Source organism: Bombina bombina, chromosome 5 (assembly GCF_027579735.1).
Source record: "Bombina bombina isolate aBomBom1 chromosome 5, aBomBom1.pri, whole genome shotgun sequence".
Lineage (NCBI taxonomy): Eukaryota > Metazoa > Chordata > Amphibia > Anura > Bombinatoridae > Bombina > Bombina bombina.
The window spans coordinates 218821561-218841626 of NC_069503.1; the positions used below are offsets into that span (position 1 = coordinate 218821561).

At 42.0% G+C, this 20066-nt stretch overlaps 1 protein-coding gene across 1 annotated transcript in view; it reads right to left on the reverse strand.

The window, feature by feature from the left end:
• The window catches only part of CREM (cAMP responsive element modulator), a 212798-nt gene that overhangs the window by 25548 nt on the left and 167184 nt on the right, over nucleotides 1-20066 (reverse strand). Inside the window, exons 5-6 of the mRNA XM_053715679.1 lie at nucleotides 17319-17477; nucleotides 16274-16277 (exon numbers count right to left, since the gene is read on the reverse strand). Coding sequence (XP_053571654.1) covers nucleotides 16274-16277; nucleotides 17319-17477 — 163 coding nt within the window. The remainder of the gene's footprint in view (nucleotides 1-16273; nucleotides 16278-17318; nucleotides 17478-20066) is intronic.

A 20066-nucleotide genomic window follows, 5' to 3' on the forward strand; every position in this document is an offset into this window, starting at 1 on the left:
ATCAGTGAAAGAAGAAAAAAAATAAGGTAGGAATAGTAAAATTGAAATCAGTTGATGGTAGAATAATAGAAGGAGATAAGCAGATTGCAGACTGTCTCAATGATTACTTCTATTCTGTTTCACAAAAGATTGTGAAGATTGAATGTCTACATTAAAGGGACACTGAACCCAAATTTTTTCTTTTGTGATTCATATAGAACATGCAATTTTAAGCAACTTTCTAATTTACTCCTATTATCAAATTTTCTTCATTCTCTTGGTATCTTTATTTGAAATGCAAGAATATAAGTTTAGATGCCGGCCCATTTTTTGGTGAATAACCTGGGATATTCTTGTTGATTGGTGGATACATTCATCCACCAATAAAAAAGTGCTGTCCAGAGCCCTGAACCAAAAGAGAAGCTTAGATGCCTTCTTTTTCAAATAAAGATAGCAAGTGAATGAAGAAAATTTGATAATAGGAGTAAATTAGAAAGTTGCTTAAAATTGCATGCTTTAGCTGAAAAAATTTGGGTTCAGTGTCCCTTTAAGTGATGCTACGAAAAATAGAAACAAGCTTAACAGTAATCTTTTTACAGAGGATGAGGTTTTGTTAGCATTTTCAAAAATAAATGTTAAAAAGGTAGTGGGTCCTGATAATATTCATCTAGAGCTGCAACAACTAATCGTCATAATCGATAATAATCGATTATGAAAATAGTTGTCAACGAATCTCATAATCGATTAATCGGTTTGCAATTAGTTGGTCTGTGCACAACACCAGCTGCTTCACTCCAATGAGCTCCTGCATATGGTATTGTGTTTTATGGTTATGTCCTTAGCCTAAAGGACATCTACAGACACTTAATTTTCACTTTTTCATGACAGTATACGTTTACAACTACCCTTGGCTTATGTGCAACCCAGATATAATAGTCATCATATGGATTGTTTATATTAAATCTGGTCATTTGGAACTATGCTTTTCATGATATAGTGCCAAGCTTGTTGTTTACACCTAGCCCCTAGATTTATGGGAGTTATTTAAATTGATGTGCACTATTATCTGTTTGCACAATTATTAGCGTATTGCTTGCTATTGCTGATTATATGTACTGTATAAATAAATGTGTAAGGCTTTGTCCTGTTATTGATATACAGTCCTTATCGCTTATGATTTTGGTTTTTATTGTTTTTTATATTTTTAATAAATTGTGATATGTACCAGATTCAACCTTTATAAGTATATATTCATTATTTTTAGAGCGGAATGGATATTTCCCCTAACCTTATAGCTGGTTATTTACCATTGCATATAGATATTCAAGATATTTTTATGTTAGAAGGAAGTCAATGGTTACTTTATTGAGAGGCCCCTTGCCAAGGTAGAAACACTTAGCATTGGTGAAGAGCTAACAAAGATAAATATCCCACTTTGGTGAAATTAGCAAAACCCTACTTATATACCTCAACAGCCTTTTCTCTGCTGCAGGAAATATAGCTGCAAACTAAAATCACAAACTGTATCTCCTTGGTCTATATTCAAAAATTGTGAACCGGGTGGAATGCTGGTTTAAGGACAGAAAACAAAGTGTCTTAGTAAATGGAGTTACTAGTGGTGTTCCTCAGGGGTCAATTCTGGGGCCTGTTTTGTTTAACATATTTATCTGTGAAATCAGCAAAGGACTACAGGGGAAAGTATGTATGTCTGTTTGCAGATGATACAAAAATTTGTAACAGAGTGGATGTTCCGGGGGGGGGGGGGTTGACAAAATGAGAAGTGATATACAACAATTGGAGGATTGGACAAACGACTGGGATCTGAAGTTTAACACAGTGTAAAATAATGCATTTAGGGAAGAAAAATGCAAATGCTAATTACAGACTCAATGACACTTTACTGACTGTTACAGGTGAGGAACAGGACTTGGGAATTATTATTTCCGATGATTTAAAAAACTTAGTAAACAATGTAGTAATGCAGTGAGTAAGGCTAGCAGAATGCTTGGATGTATTGGTAGAGGTATTTGCAGCAGAAATAGTAAGGTTCTTATGCCACTTTATAGATCATTAGTTCGGCCTCATCTTGAGTATTGTGTGCAGTTCTGGAGGCCATATCTTCAGAAGGATATTAACAAACTTGAATTTGTGCAAAGGAGGGCTACCAAAATGGTACATGGTCTAAAAAATAAAAACTTACCAGGATAGGCTTAATGACCTAAATATGTATAGCTTAGAGGAGAGAAGGGAAAGAGGTGATATGATAGCAACTTTCAAGTACGTTAAAGGGCTTAGTAAAACGGAGGCTGTGGGTATTTTACATAAAATGGAAAATTCAAGAACAAGGGGGTCATGATCTCAAGCTAAAGGGTAGTAGATGCAGGAGTAATTTGAGGAAGCACTTCTTTACAGAAAGAGTGATTGATTTATGGAATAAACTTCCTCAAGAGGTAATAACAACAAACACTGTGGGGGACTTTAAAAATGCATGGGACAAGCATAATGCTATCCTACAAACTAAATAAGTTTATACTGCTAGGTAATATCGGGCAGACTTGCTGTGCCTATGGCTCTAATCTGCCGTCAATATCTATGTTTCTATGCTGATTTGGAATCAGCAGCGGGTTTCTTTGATTGTTTCCCCTTATTCCAAGACTGATTGGGTTTCCAAGAAGACTTGGATTGTTCCTGCTTGGAAGAAGAAGGATTTCCTCTGAAGTTGCGAAAGGTACGGAAATTACTCCGACGTCCTTTAGGCCTATTCTTATCTAGGAGGTAGAAAAGACCCTTTTACACCCGTAATATCAGAGATAATTTCTGCCAAAAAACGGATCCAAACAAGGTTTTGCCCTTGTAAGGAATTGCCAGAAGCTTGACTTTAGAGGAAACGTCCGTAGACCAGGATTTCCACCATAACACCCTGCGGGCTAGGACAGCGAAACTAGAAGTTTTAGCTCCTAGTCGAACAACCTGTAAAATGGCATCTGCAATAAAGGAATTGCCAACTTAAGAGCTTTAATCCTATCTTGAATTTCATCCAAGGAAGTCTCTACTTGAAGAGAATCCTCAAGAATTAGACAAGGCATTGAACCAATAAGATGCCGCACTAGTCACAGTGGCAATACACACACTAGAAACTAGTTTTTGATGACGAAAGGGGCCTGCCACAAGGTAACCTCCAAGGAGGAGATGATGACATACCCACTAGATCCGCAAACCATATCCTTCAAGGCCACGATAGAGCAATTAGTATCACTGACGCCTGCTCCTGTATGATAGGAGCCACCACTCGAGAAAATGAAATTTATGCTTACCTGATAAATTTATTTTTCTTGTGGTGTATCCAGTCCACGGATCATCCATTACTTGTGGGATATTCTCCTTCCCAACAGGAAGCTGCAAGAGGATCACCCACAGCAGAGCTGTCTATATAGCTCCTCCCCTAACTGCCACCTCCCAGTCATTCGACCGAAGACAAGCAAGAGAAAGGAGAAACTATAGGGTGCAGTGGTGACTGTAGTTTAAAAATTTTAAAAAACACCTGCCTTAAAAAGACAAGGCGGGCCGTGGACTGGATACACCACAAGAGAAATAAATTTATCAGGTAAGCATAAATTTCGCTTTCTCTTGTAAGGTGTATCCAGTCCACGGATCATCAATTACTTGTGGGATACCAATACCAAAGCTTTAGGACACGGATGAAGGGAGGGACAAGGCAGGTGCTTAAACAGAAGGCACCACTGCCTGTAAGACCTTTCTCCCAAAAATAGCCTCCGAGGAAGCAAAAGTATCAAATTTGTAGAATTTAGAAAAAGTATGGAGCGAAGACCAAGTCGCCGCCTTGCAAATCAGTTCAACGGAAGCCTCATTTTTAAAAGCCCATATGGAAGCCACTGCTCTAGTGGAATGAGCTGTAATTCTTACAGGAGGCTGCTGGCCGGATTATACTTCTTAACCAAAAGGAAAGAGAAGTTGCTGAAGCCTTTTGGCCTCTTCTCTGTCCAGAGTAAACAACAAACAATGCCGATGTTTGACGAAAATCCTTAGTAGCTTGTAAATAAAACTTTAAAGCTCGAACCACGTCAAGATTATGTAATAGACGTTCCTTCTTTGAAGGAGGATTAGGACACAGTGACGGAACAACAATCTCCTGATTGATATTCTTATTAGATACCACCTTAGGAAGAAACCCAGGTTTGGTACGCAAAACTACCTTATCTGCATGGAAGATCAGATAAAGGGAATCACACTGTAAGGCAGATAACTCTTAAACTCTTCGAGCCGAAGAAATAGCTACCAAAAACAGAACTTTCCAAGATAAAAGCTTGATATCTATGGAATGCAGAGGTTCAAACGGAACCCCTTGAAGAACCTTAAGAACTAAATTTAAACTCCATGGCGGAGCAACAGGTTTAAACACAGGCTTGATTCTAACTAAAGCCTGACAAAACGCCTGAACGTCCGGAACATCCGCCAGACGCTTGTGCAAAAGAATAGACAGAGCAGAAATCTGTCCCTTTAAGGAACTAGCTGACAATCCCTTCTCCAATCCCTCTTGGAGAAAAGATAATATCCTGGGAATCCTGACTTTACTCCATGAGTAACCCTTGGATTCACAACAATGAAGATATTTACACCATATCTTATGATAGATTTTCCTGGTGACAGGCTTACGAGCCTGAATTAAGGTATCAATGACTGACTCAGAGAAATCGCGTTTTGATAAAATCAAGCGTTCAATCTCCAAGCAGTCAGACGCAGAGAAATTAGATTTGGATGGTTGAAAGGACCCTGAAGTAAAAAGGTCCGGTCTCAGCGGTAGAGTCCATGATGGAAGGGATGACATGTCCACCAGATCTGCATACCAAGTCCTGCGTGGCCACGCAGGTGCTATCAAAATCACCGAAGCTCTCTCCTGCTTGATCTTGGCAATCAGACAAGGGAGCAGAGGAAACGGTGGAAGCTTGGCGTTCTGACGAGACGCCATGAGATCCAATTCTGGTTTGCCCCAACGTTGAAACAACTGTGCAAAAACTTCCGGATGGAATTCCCACTCCCCCGGATGAAAAGTCTGCCGACTTAGAAAATCCGCCTCCCAGTTCTCTACTCCTGGGATATGGATAGCTGATAGATGGCAAGAGTGAACCTCTGCCCATAGAATTATTTTTGAAACCTCCAACATTGCAAGGGAACTCCTTGTTCCCCCTTGATGGTTGATGTAGGCTACAGTGGTTATTGTCCGACTGAAATCTGATGAACCTGACCGCAGCAAGCTGAGACCAAGCCTGAAGAGCATTAAATATTGCTCTTAGTTCCAGAATGTTTATTCTCCTGAGTCCACGAGCCCTGAGTTCCAGACTGCACCCCAGCCCAGAAGGCTGGCATCTGTCGTTACTATAGTCCAATCTGGCCTGCGGAAGCACATCCCCTTGGACAGATGGACCTGAGATAGCCACCAGAGAAGAGAATCCCTCGTTTCTTGATCCAGATTTAGTAGAGGGGACAAATCTGTGTAATCCCCATTCCACTGACTGAGAATGCAAAGTTGCAGCGGTCTGAGATGTAGGCGGGCAAACGGTACTATGTCCATTGCCGCTACCATTAAACCGATTACTTCCATACACTGAGCCACTGAAGGACGAGATGTGTAATAAAGAACACGGCAAGAGTCTAGAAGTTTTGACAATCTGGCCTTCGTTAGGTAAATCTTCATTTCTACCGAATCTATCAGAGTCCCTAGGAATGAAACTTTTGTTAGAGGTGATAGAGAGCTCTTTTCTTCGTTCACCTTCCACCCATGGGACCTCAGAAATGCCAGAACAATGTCCGTGTGGGCCTGGCAACTTGAAAAGTCGACGCCTGTATCAGAATGTCGTCTAAGTAAGGGGCTACTGCTATACCCCGCGGCCGTAGGACCGCTAGAAGGGACCCTAGAACCTTTGTAAAGATTCTTTGTGCCGTGGCCAACCCGAAGGGAAGAGCCACAAACTGGTAGTGCCTGTCTAGAAAGGCAAACCTGAGAAAACGATAATGATCTTTGTGTATCGGGATGTAAAGATAAGCATCCTTTAGGTCTACGGTAGTCATATATTAACCCTCCTGGATCATAGGAAGGATGGTTCGAATAGTCTCCATCTTGAAGGATGGAACTCTGAGAAATTTGTTTAAGATCTTGAGATCTAAGATTGGTCTGAATGTTCCCTCTTTCTTGGGAACTACAAACAGATTTGAATAGAAGCCCTGACCCTGTTCCTCCTGCGGAACTGGGTGGATCACTCCCATAATTAGAAGGTCTTGAACACAATGTAAGAATGCCTCTCTTTTTATCTGGTTTGCAGATAAAAGTGAGAGATGAAATCTCCCTTTTGGGGGAGAGGTTTTGAATTCCAGAAGATAACCCTTGGACGCAATTTCCAATGCCCAGGGATCCTGGACATCTCTTGCCCAAGCCTGGGCGAAGAGAGAGAGTCTGCCCCCTACTAGATCCATTTCCGGATCGGGGGCTGCTCCTTCATGCTGTCTTAGAGGCGGCAGCAGCAGGCTTTTTTCCTGTTTCCCCTTGTTCCAAGCCTGGTTAGGTCTCCAGACCAGCTTTGACTGGGCAAAAGTTCCCTCTTGTTTTGTGTTAGAGGAAGTTGAAGCTGCGCCACTCTTGAAGTTTCGAAAGGGCCGAAAACTAGACTGTTTGGTCCTTAATTTGTTGGACTTGTCTTGAGGAAGGGCGTGACCTTTTCCTCCAGTGATGTCAGAAATGATCTCCTTCAGTCCAGGCCTGAATAGGGTCTGCCCCTTGAAGGTAATATTGAGAAGCTTAGACTTTGAAGTCACGTCAGCTGACCAGGATTTAAGCCATAGTGCCCTGCGCGCCTGAATAGCAAAACCTGAATTTTTAGCCGTTAGCTTGGTTAAATGAACAACGGCATCAGAAACAAATGAATTGGCTAGCTTAAGGGCCCTAAGCTTGTCAATAATATCTTCCAACGGGGTTTCAACCTGTAGAGCCTTCTCTAGGGACTCAAACCAGAAAGCCGCAGCAGCAGCAGTGACTGGGACAATGCATGCAAGAGGCTGGAGAATAAAACCTTGTTGAATAAAAATTTTCTTAAGGTAACCCTCTAATTTTTTATCCATTGGATCTAGAAAAGCACAACTGTCCTCGACAGGGATAGTGGTACGCTTAGCTAGAGTAGAAACTGCTCCCTCCACCTTAGGAACCATCTGCCATAAGTCCCGTGTAGCGGCGTCTATAGGAAACATCTTTTTAAAAACAGGAGGGGGAGAGAACGGTACACCTGGTCTATCCCATTCCTTAGTAATAATTTCAGAAAACCTTTAAGGGATTGGAAAAACATCAGTGTAAGTAGGTACTGCATAGTATTTATCCAATCTACATAATTTCTCTGGGACTACAATAGTGCCACAGTCGTCCAGAGTTGCTAAAACCTCCCTGAGCAATACGCGGAGGTGTTCAAGCTTAAATTTAAATGTAGACATATCAGAATCAGATTGAAGTATCTTCCCTGAATCAGAAAATTCACCCACAGATTGAAGCTCCCCTGCTTCAGCTTCAGTATAATGTGAGGGTGTATCAGACATAGCTACTAAAGCGTCAGAGAGCTCTGTATTTATTCTAGTCCCAGAGCTGTCTCGCTTTCCTTGCAATCCTGGCAGTTTAGATAATACCTCTGTAAGGGTATGATTCATAACTGCCGCCATGTCTTGCAAGGTATACGCAATGGGCGCGCTAGATGTACTAGGCGTCCCCTGAGCGGGATTTATAGGATCTGACACGTGGGGAGAGTTAGACGGCATAACTTCCTCCTTGTCAATTTCTTCTGGTGATAAATTTTTTAAAGCCAGAATATGGTCTTTGTAATCTATAGTAAAATCAGTGCATTTGGTACACATTCTAAGAGGGGGTTCCACAATGGCTTCTAAACATAATGAACAATGAGTTTCCTCTATGTCAGACATGTTTAAACAGACTAGTAATGAGACCAGCAAGCTTGGAAAACACTTTAATAACTGTGAACAAGCAGAAAATAAAAACGGTACTGTGCCTTTAAGAGAAAAAAACAATCACAGAAATTGCAAAACAGTGAAAAAAGCAGTAAATCTTACGAAATTTTTACAGTGTGTATAATAGCCTAAAAGAGCATTGCACCCAAATGGAGGATTAACCCTTTAGTTTCAAAACCGGATAAAAAAAAACGATATAAACGTTTTTAAACAGTCACACAAAACTGCCACAGCTCTACTGTGGCCCTACCTGCCCATACAACGACTTTGGAAGGCACAAAAACCCTTAAGGTCCTAAATGTTCCGGGGACTCCTTCAGGGAAGCTGGATGTCTCAAACTGCAAAAACTAATGCACAATTTAGGCTCGAAAATAGGCCCCTCCCAGCCTGTACTCACAGTGAGAGGGCCTTAAAAAATTATCCCTAGGCAAAATCTAGTCAGCCATGTGGAAAAAACTGGGCCCCAGAATAAAGTTTTATCACCAATATGTAATAAATGTTCATACACCTTCAGCAAACGTTATATCTATTCAGTAATGTGAGTAAATAAAAAAATATTACCCTTTACAGCAAGCATGATACTAGTCGTTATTAAATCACTGTAATCAGGCTTACCTTAAATAAATCCGGTATTGTCAGCATTTTCTAGCATATCATTTTTCTAGAAAAATTTAAAACTGCACATACCTCATAGCAGGAGACCCTGCACGCTATTCCCTCAGCTAAAGTTACCTCATCTCTTCAGTTATGTGTGAGAACAGCAATGGATCTTAGTTACAACCTGCTAAGATCATCAAAGACCACAGGCAGACTCTTCTTCAACTTTCTGCCTGAGGCTAAAATAGTACAACTCCAGTACTATTTGAAAATAAACTTTTGATTGAAGATAAACTACATTAATGCACCACATCTCTCTAGCTACTTCCTATCTTGTCGAGAGCTGCAAGAGAATGACTGGGAGGTGGCAGTTAGGGGAGGAGCTATATAGACAGCTCTGCTGTGGGTGATCCTCTTGCAGCTTCCTGTTGGGAAGGAGAATATCCCACAAGTAATGGATGATCCATGGACTGGATACACCTTACAAGAGAAAAGAGTGGAATGGCAGGAAAAGAGAAATTAGATTGAACCTCCAAGGCACCGCTAATGCATCTATTAGCTCCGCCTAAGGATCCCTGGACCTCGACCCATATCTGGGTAGCTTGGTATTGAGACGGGACCCATGAGATCTATGTCCGGGGTTCTCCACCTGTTGCTTATCTCCGCAAACACTTTGGGACGGAGAGACCATCCCCGATGAAGATTGTCTGCCGAAAAAATCCGCTTACCAGATGTCCACACCCGGAATGTGGATCGCTGACAGCGAACAGTTGTGGGTCTATGGCCACTCCAAAATCTTACTTCATTGCTAGGGAGCTTCTCGTTCCCCCCGATGGTTGATGTAAGCCACTGAGGTTATATTGTCTGATTGGAATCAGATAAATTGGGACGAACCCAGTAGGGGCCAAGCTTTCAGAACATTGAATATTGCCCGAAGGTCTAGAATGTTTAACGGTAAGGAGCTCTCCTCCTGCGTCCACAGACCCTGTGCCTTCTTGGAACCCCAAACAGCTCCCCATCCTGACAGACTTGCGTCCGTAGTCAGCGTCACCCAGGATGGTCATAAAAGGATGTTCCTCAGGACAGGCGATCTGGACAGAGCCACCAAGAGATCGATTCTCTTGACCGGATGTTCAGAGAAATCTGTTAAGACAGATCCAAATGATCACTGTGGAACCTGGCAAAGAGAACGATGTCCATGCTGAACACCATGAGACCAATCACCTCCATACACTGAGCCGCAGATGGCGTTAAGGAAGTCTGGAGGGTAAGACATGTTGAAGCTAGCTCTCAACTTCTCTGGTCTGTTAGAAATATTCTCATGTCTATGGAGTCTATTATCGTGCCCAGGAATCCCACCCTGGTACTTAGAATAAGAGAACTCTTTTCTCTATCTTCCCTCCGTGGGATCAAAAAAGACAGAGGAGAGGTTCCGATTGGTCTTACGCCAGACGAAACGATGGTGCTTGTACCAGAGTATCGTCCAAGAAGGGAGCTACTGCTACATGAAATATTCTCATGTCTATGGAGTCTATTATCGTGCCCAGGAATCCCACCCTGGTACTTAGAATAAGAACTATTTTCTCTATTTATCTTCCCTCTGTGGGATCGAAAAAGACAGAGGAGAGATTCCGAATGGTCTTCCGCCAGACGAAACGATGGTGCTTGTACCAGAATATCGTCCAAGTAGGGAGCTAGTGCTACACCCCGGGTTCTGGCGACTGCTAGAAGAGCCCCTAGAACCTTCAGAAATTTTTTTGGAGCAGTAGCTGGACCAAACAGAAGTGCAATAAACTGGAAGTGCTGGTCCAGGAACGCAAACCTGAGGAACTGGAAGTGGTCCAGAATTAAGGGAAGGATGGATCTTATTGTCCCCATCTTGATGAGGGGACATTAAGAAATTTGTTTAAGCACTTTAGGTCCAGTACTGGACAGAAAGTTCCCTCCTTCTTTGGGACCACGAAAATGTTTGAATAGTATCCCAAACCTCTCTCTGCGATAGGTACTGGGACAATGACTCCAAATGAGGACAGATCCCTGACGCACCGCAGAAAGGCTTCCCTCGTCTTGAAGACAGGTTGAGAGGATGAATCTGCCCCTAGGTGAATGAGATTTGAACCTATCTTGTAACCCTGAGCTATGACCTCCAGGACCCAGACAGGCTTCTTGCTCTGCTTGGATCTATTCCAGGACTGAGCCGGCTTCCAAGAACTCTTGGTTTGCTCCGGCTTAGCAGAAGTCTCTGACACTGGGCTTTTATCAGAACTAAAGGAACGAAAAAAAGAACTTTGTCCCTTAGATTTGTTCTCCTTATCTTACGGTATGAAGCCACCCTTGGCCCCTGAAACTGTGGAGATAGTTAAACTCTTTCCCTTAAAGGAGAGGGAAAGAGACTAGACTTAGAAGTTATATCCGTCAGCCTGAACAGAAAACCTGACGTCTTAGCCTTAGGCTAATTAATCTGTGCAATAACAGCACAGATAAAAGAATTAGTAACCCAGAAGGCCATAATTCTTTCCTGAAAAATGTCAAGGGAACCCTCCACCTTGATCAATTTCGAGAAGGAGACGCACCAAAAAGGTAGCCGCTCCAGCAACTGTGGCGACAAGTGCTGCCAGTAAAAAGAAAATATCCCCTAGGTTGAAACACCCTCTTTAACAGAGAGTTTCCATCCTTATATCCGGCGGCTCTATGAACGACGAACTATCCTTACACGGGTTAGTATGTGTGGCAAGCGTAAAAATAGCGCCAACCAAATAGTGATGGGAAAAAGAAAACCCAGCCACATAGAGAGCCCAGAACTGGGATCCTTAAAAGTCAGACAACAGGGAAGAGGAATCTAATCCTGTCCCACTCGTCCTTAATAATGATGCCATCAAATTTAGGACCCAGAGGTTCGTCTGGCAGCTCGGCCTTTGAAACCTCTAATGTAGTCAAAACCTCCTTTAGTAGAAAGCGTAAACGTTCTGACCTAAATCTAAAAACTGGATCCTCCACAGGCGGAGGATTATAGGCAGCAGACTCCAACCCTGAAAGTTTATACTCTGAAGTTTCAGAAAGAACCTCATCCTCTAATAACCAATCGGATATATCCGACAAGTTACATGATGCCCCCTGGACAGGAGTGCAAGATTTAACCTTTTCGTTTGCGCTTAGCAGTGCGAGGGAAAGCACTAATGGCCGCAGACACAATGCGCAATGCCAGACCGTCCCTGCTATGAGAAAAAGCGTGCCAAGCTTTTAAGCTGCGCAAACTTCAAAGTGAAAGTGAAATCTGTATGTTCCATTTCAGCCTATGAGCCCATAAACATCTTACACATAAAGCAACATAAAATCAAATAAAGCATATATGATTAAACCCAACTGTTCATAATCCCCCTCAGGAGATATTAACCCTTGATTCCATATAGATAAAATGAGCCACCACTGTGACCCTGTCTTCTAGCATTTGCAATATGTGTAAAAATTGAAACGATCTTACCAGAATCTATGCCGTGGAACAGAAACACGGTCCTTCAAGTTTGCCAGATTGTAGCAGCGCTTCTGACATGGACTTGAGTGAAGAAAAGCAGGTAGCGAAACTCGCCAACGCTGATTGCTTAGGAGCTGTTAATATGAGTCTGGATGGTTTGGCAGAAAGACTTTCCCTGCATCTCCAGACTCTAACTTTCATCAATGCTCTCACTTAGAGGCTGACAAGACTACTTAAAACTCTAGTCCCATCTTGAAGAGTACTACCCTCCATAAGGAACTACTCCAAAATCTTATGACACTTCTCTGCCAACCTCCTGTGACGAAAGGCAAAGAATGACTGGGGGATGAGGGAAGTGGGGGAGGTATTTAAGCCTTTGGCTGGGGTGTCTTTGCCTCCTCCTGGTGGCCAGGTTCAGTATTTCCCACAAGGAATGCAGCTGTGGACTCTCCCTGTACAGAAGGAAAGGAAATTATCTGGTAAGCATAATTTATGGTATTTTCTGACACATATTTACTTGATAAAACAATACATGTTTAAACTGAAAGTAAGGCGGAATTTTCTATTTCAGCAGCTTATTTATTTCCCCTTTGCTTTAAAATAAAAAGTATTAAGAAGGTAAAAGCCTAATAAAAATATTTTACCCCTTAAAAAAAAAATATATATATATATATATAAATAAATGTTAGTCTCACACATGCTACAGTGCCTGCTTCATGCCCCAGTGTAACCCATACAACAGGATTATCTATCCCAATAAAAAAGCAGTGTCTTAATTTGTTAAGTGCATGGTCTCCCCAACTGGAAGAAAAAGCACTTGCGTGCTCCGCTGTCCGGCATGTAGACAGACAGTTACAAGCTATGAGAGGACAGTTCCTCACAGAGACCTTTGAAAAAGAAAGAACAGAGTAGCCAACTCTGGCTTTCTAAACTAGGGCAGCAATTGTTAGGAAAATGCAGTAAATACCTCTTTAATAACTGCTTTAAAGCCACCACTACCCAACTGCAAGGAATGACGTGGAATATGGCTATACCCCAAAACTTGCTTGTAGATGAAATCAAATGTTTTTTTCAGACACCTAAACTTCACCTCCTCCATGCACCGAAGGAAAAGCAAATGACTGGGGGTTGTGGGTAAGGGAGTGATACTTAGCAGTTTAACTGTGGTGCTCTTTGCCGCCTCCTGCTGGCCAGGAGTGATATTCCCAACAGTAATTACTCAAACCTGCTGAATTCCGGCATCAAGTATGTGCGCCCCCTGTCCGCTACAGCTTGATAAATCGACCCCAAAAAGAGTGACCACTGCTCCAAACTATTATTTAAAATCAGAAACAAAAAGGAGGAACACAGGAGTGTGACACAAGCTGGGGAGTGAATCACAGGATGCCAGACAATTAAAAGGGACATTTAACACTTCATGCTTTTGTGTAAAAATTGTGCTTTGACCCACACTCCCTAGAGAGGCCAAAAAGCAAAAATCAGTAACCTAGGTCTTCAAAATGCTACAAATTGTCTAAAGCAGCTGGTCAGCAGCACTTGCATGTTGCAGATTTTATGTTTTGGCCTCACTAGAGAGTGTAGGGCATGCACAATTTCTTCACAAAAGTAATAGGTGTTTAATCACCTATTAAGATGACTGGGTGTGTGAAGACTGGTGCTTACCAAACGTCCAGTTGACAGATACAATATTTATGGTTTGACATGTATGCCTACAGATATATATATATATGTCTTTTATGTTCCTGATCTTATCTGGGGAATTAGCAGGAAAATATACACTTAAAACTAGTTGTAGCTCAAGTATAAAAAAATTGGACACGATAGTCCACAATGCTCTCTTTGTACAGCACAAAAACAGGCCCAGGGACAGACTATGCGCAAGAGAAAAACAGAATTTATGCTTACCTGATAAATTACTTTCTCCAACGGTGTGTCCGGTCCACGGCGTCATCCATTACTTGTGGGAAATGTTCTCCCCCACAGGGAAAGGCAAGGAGAGCACACAGCAAGAGCTGTCCATATAGCTCCCCCTCTGGCTCCGCCCCCCAGTCATTCGACCGACGGTTAGGAGAAAAAGGAGAAACTATAGGGCGCCGTGGTGACTGTAGTGTATAAAGAAAAAAAATTTCAACCTGATTAAAAAAACCAGGGCGGGCCGTGGGCCGGACACACCGTTGGAGAAAGTAATTTATAAGGTAAGCATAAATTTTCTCCAACATTGGTGTGTCCGGTCCACGGCGACATCCATTACTTGTGGGAACCAATACCAAAGCTTTAGGACACGGATGAAGGGAGGGAGCAAATCAGGTTACCTAAACAGAAGGCACCACGGCTTGCAAAACCTTTCTCCCAAAAACAGCCTCCGAAGAAGCAAAAATATCAAATTTGTTGAATTTGGCAAAAGTGTGCAGAGAAGACCAAGTCGCTGCCTTACATATCTGGTCAACAGAAGCCTCGTTCTTATAGGCCCATGTGGAAGCCACAGCCCTAGTAGAGTGAGCTGTGATACGGTCAGGAGGCTGCCGTCCGGCAGTCTCATAAGCCAAGCGGATAATGCTTTTCAGCCAGAAAGAGAGAGAGGTAGCAGTAGCTTTTTGACCTCTCCTCTTACCAGAGTAAACGACAAACAAGGATGAGGTTTGTCTAAAATCTTTTGTTGCTTCTAAATAGAACTTTAAAGCACGAACAACATCTAAATTGTGTAATAAACGTTCCTTCTTTGAAACTGGATTCGGACACAAAGAAGGAACAACTATTTCCTGGTTGATGTTCTCGTTGGAAACAACTTTTGGAAGAAAACCAGGCTTAGTACGCAAAACAACCTTATCTGAATGGAACACCAGATAGGGTGGATCACACTGCAAAGCAGATAATTCAGAAACTCTTCTAGCAGAAGAAATAGCAACCAAAAACAGAACTTTCCAAGATAGTAACTTAATATCTATGGAATGTAAAGGTTCAAACGGAACCCCTTGAAGAACTGAAAGAACTAAATTTAGACTCCAAGGAGGAGTCATGGGTCTGTAAACAGGCTTGATTCTAACCAAAGCCTGAACAAAAGCTTGTACATCTGGCAAAGCTGCCAGTCGTTTGTGCAACAAGACGGATAATGCAGAAATCTGTCCTTTTAGAGAACTAGCTGACAATCCTTTATCCAAACCTTCTTGGAGAAAGGAGAGAATCTTTGGAATTTTAATCTTACTCCAGGAGAATCCTTTGGATTCACACCAACAGATATATTTTTTCCATATTTTATGGTAAATCCTTCTAGTCACAGGTTTTCTGGCTTGGACCAGAGTATCAATCACAGAATTTGAAAACCCACGCTTGGATAAAATCAAGCGTTCAATTTCCAAGCAGTCAGCTGCAGAGAAACTAGATTGGGATGTTCGAATGGACCTTGTACTAGAAGGTCCTGTCTCAAAGGTAGCTTCCATGGTGGAGCCGATGACATATTCACCAGGTCTGCATACCAAGTCCTGCGTGGCCACGCAGGAGCTATCAGAATCACTGAGGCCTTCTCCTGTTTGATCCTGGCTATGAGCCTGGGGAGGAGAAGAAACGGTGGAAACACATATGCTAGGTTGAACGACCAAGGCGCCACTAATGCATCCACTAGAGTCGCCTTGGGATCCCTGGATCTGGACCCGTAGCAAGGAATCTTGAAGTTCTGACTGGACGCCATTAGATCCATGTCTGGAATGCCCCATAATTGGGGTTAACTGAGCAAAGACCTCCGGATGGAGTTCCCACTCCCCCGGATGGAAAGTCTGACGACTCAAATAGTCCGCCTCCCAGTTGTCTACTCCTGGGATGTTAATAGCAGATAGATGGCAGGAGTGATTCTCTGCCCATTGGATTATCTTGGTTACTTCCTTCATCGCTAGGGAACTCTTTGTTCCCCCCTGATGATTGATGTACGCAACAGTCGTTATGTTGTCCGACTAAAATCTTATGAACCTGGCTTCCGCTAGCTGAGGCCAAGCCAGGAGCGCATTGAATATTTATTTCTGAATGTTCAAAAAACTATGAAGGCAATATCCGATTTTTCTGAAATTTGGACCCCAGTGTCTTAATGCTTAGAAAGTATTGCACAGCAAATATGGAGACTCTAGCTCTTAAAACAAGGAAACCGGAGCTAATTGTTGGATTTAACCGTTTTTACACACCACAATCCCAGCTACAGCCTTGCAGCAGCTTTTTTACCTTCCTTAGGGGTCACCATTCACAGAAAAAAGCCTTTTGGAGTCACTTTCTGAACCACAGGACCCTCTCACATGAATCTGCATGCACTGCCTTGAAATTCAACTGCACAGCTGAAGTGCCAAAATGAGGCTTCCTCCCTCAGCACACTAGAGTGGAGGGGCCTTCCTGACTAGATTTAGGTGTCTAAAACAAGCCAGATCAATAAAAAACGTTCCCAAGTGTATGTGAGCTTATAAAATATTTCAAATGGTATAATATTGTGATAAAAACCAATCGATTTAGCCCCTAACAGTGTCTACCAGCATAAAAAACAAAAAGGGGAAGCCTGTTATCTTTTTTGCTGAGGTGAAAGAAAAATGGCTTACCGGTTTGCCCTGAGGGGAAAAATTACTGTCATCTAGATTAGCCTGTGTTGTTAGAAGGAGACTAGTCATACCTGAAGCAGATGAGTCTGAAAACTGTTACCCCCCAACTAAGTTCTCTTGTTTCACAACAGTCCTGCGTGGTAACAGTAATGGATTTTAGTTACTTGTGCTAAAATCATAGCCCTCTTAAACAGAAATCTTCATCACTTTTCTGTTATAGAGTAAATAGTACAAGCCAGCACTATTTTAAAATAACAAACTCTTGATAGAAGAATAAAAAACTCTACAACTACACCACAAACTCCTCGCCATCCCCGTGGTAGATGCTACCTTGTTCAGAGCGGCCAAGGAGAATGGACTGGGGGGGCGGAGCCCCAGAGGGGGAGCTATATGGACAGCTCTTGCTGTGTGCTCTCCTTGCCCTTTCCCTGTGGGGGATAACATTTCCCACAAGTAATGGATGACGCCGTGGACCGGACACACCAATGTTGGAGAAAACAGAAAGCAACAGTGTAAGATAGGGGGCTGCACTGCAGGTGTAAGATATAAGGTGACATGTAGAAGACAGACAGGTTGCATGGCCAGGTGGTCTCATTTTGCTTAAATAATTTGTCTCAGGAAAAGTAGATAGTGAATTACTGCAACAAGAAATTAGACTTTGCATAAAGAAACAGTCTTACCCTATTTTTCATTAGCCGCAACTCTCTCTTTCTTGTTGAATCCCTCGGTTTGATGAGCATTATGCAAGTTATTGGGGGGGAGCAGCTACTTCTATTCCCTTGGGGCCAATGCAGAAGTTGGAATTGCGTATCTGGTAGGTTGGCATGTCTCAGAGGCAGCTGCAATATGACAATATTTGTTCGCAACATAGGTTCAGAAAAATGCATTAAAGGGACAGTCAACACTGGAAATAACAGAACAACAGATATTTAAAATAAAAAACGAAGATCCGCCTGCACCGCACCCCTTTTGTCTTACCTACTTCCTTCTCCTAGTAATCATCGTCGATAACTTCTATAATATGATGTAAATATGGCAGCCCTAACTCCCCCCACTGTTACGTAGCTACCTTCTTCTTCAAACGATCAGCCAACCCAGAATCCAATCCTCGGTCAGAAATTGCAAGCGTGTGCAATTCTGACCGAGGATTGGATTCTGATGGCTGATTGTGCCATTCTTTTTTTCTCGCAATCTCACTGGTTTCCAAAATTCATTGGTGGTTGAACTTCAGCTCCACAAAGCGCTGTATTAGCGAAACGCTGTAAAGTGAGGTAATACCTGTAATAGTATGAGGTGTGTGTCAGCAAAAAGCTGTAATTCCCATTAAAAAGGGCTAAGTAACAATGGCCTGTATTTTCAAAGTTCGAACAGACCAGAGGTGCAGGAGGAATTGTATATTAAAAATTAAAAAAATAAGACCCAAAGAAAAAATAGCAATTTCCTGTCCAGCACTACTAATCCCAAAAAATTAATTGGACTAATCTTCCTAGGTCTAAAACCCACAACAGGCAAAATATAATTATTTAATAATAATTACTAGATATAGAAATCCACTAGTAGAATGGGCAGCAGTAATAAAGTGTTATTGGAGCAGACCAAAGGCTTATAATGTAACATTGTACTGTATGTACAGTTCTACTCCTATCATAGTGCACTATGAAATAAAGTTAATTCAATAATTACTAAAAATTATATATGAGAGCTCTCAAAAAAAAGACCCTTTTAAACATAAAGAAACTGATAATACTAAGGCCCCAGATTTGTTCAAGTCACAATAATTGGGCAACATGTCAGCACTAGAATGAAGGAGTAGTTTCGCATTTTAGGTATATAGCAAAACCACCATTTGAATATAGATGGCTAGAGTGTCTGGATACAAAACAGCAGCCTGCCCTTTACTTTCCGCAAATGCACTCAAATACTGAGTTTCAGGCTAGTCACTTGATATATAATACAGTTTCTCACTGTACTTCCACAATAAAAGTAATGTTCTTGGCGCAAGTAACGATCTAAAACCGCTTTGTACTACATATAGTCCGCCGAACGGTTATACTTGCGGTATGACGGGAGTCCCACTGATGCGGATCCACACCTCCCAGGTTAAACCTAGTATCTCCAAAATAGGCAGTATTCAACGACCTGGGTGTGTGCTCTTCTCCCTTCCGTGATGTTACTTGTAATTGTGTGGATGGTAAAGTTATGAATACGTTTGCCAGACACCTCCACCAAAGCTTGATGGCCAGCATTTATTCAACCTTGGTTTCTCCTGCAAACACTTCTGCCAGCTACGCGCGTTTCACCTCTAAGGCTATGGGGCATTCTTCCGGCTCCAATAGTAATTACATGACTGTTTGTTTGATACTTCTTTTAAAAGAGAATTCACGGAGGAAAACTCCTCCCATTTTGAAGCCTTTAAAGTCTTTTAATACATGGGGTAAAAGATCGTTAAGATCATCACATAAATGCAGCTATATATAAAAAATCCTTCAGGATCGACTTAAATATCCACAGTATGTAGCAGGGGAGCCAATAAATTAACTTTTGATACTGTAAACATTGTGGTTACAACTGTAATCTAGAATTGTATTTATTCAAATATGGGAGTGACTTAGAAATAGTAACGTTTATTAATGTTACAACTTTGTTACCATTTTACCCCATGTATTAAAAGACTTTAAAGGCTTCAAAATGGGAGGAGTTTTCCTCCGTGAATTCTCTTTAAAAGAAGTATCAAACAACCACAGTCATGTGATTACTATTGGAGCCGGAGAAGCCCCATAGCCTTAGGAGTGAAACACGCGTAGCTGGAAGAAGTGTTTGCAGGAGAAACCAAGGATGAATATATGCCGGCCGTCAAGCCTTTGTTGGAGGTGTCTGCAACGTATTCATAACCTTACATCCACAATTACAAGTAACATCACGGAAGGGAGAAGAGCACACCAGGTCGTTGAATACTGCCTATTTTAGAGATAATAGGTTTACCTGGGAGGTGTGGATCCGCATCAGTGGGACTCCTGTCATACCGCAAGTATAACCGCTACGGCGGACTATATGTAGTACAAAGCGGTTTTAGATCGTTACTTGCCAAGAACATTACTTTTTTTGTGGAAGTACAATGAGAACTGTATTATATATCAAGTGACTGCCTGAACTCGGTATTGTGTGCATTTGTGGAAAGTAAAGGGCAGCTGCTGTTTTGTTATCCAGACACACTCTAGCCATCTATATTCAAATGGTGGTTTTGCTATATACCTACATTGGAAACTACTCCTACATTCTAGTGCTGAATGTTACCCAATTATTGTGACTTGAACAAATCTGGGACTTTAAGTATTATCAGTTTCTTAATGTTTAAAAGGTCTTTGAGAGCTCTCATATATAATTTTTATTATATCTCCAAGCCGGTATAGCACTCACAGAAACAAAAA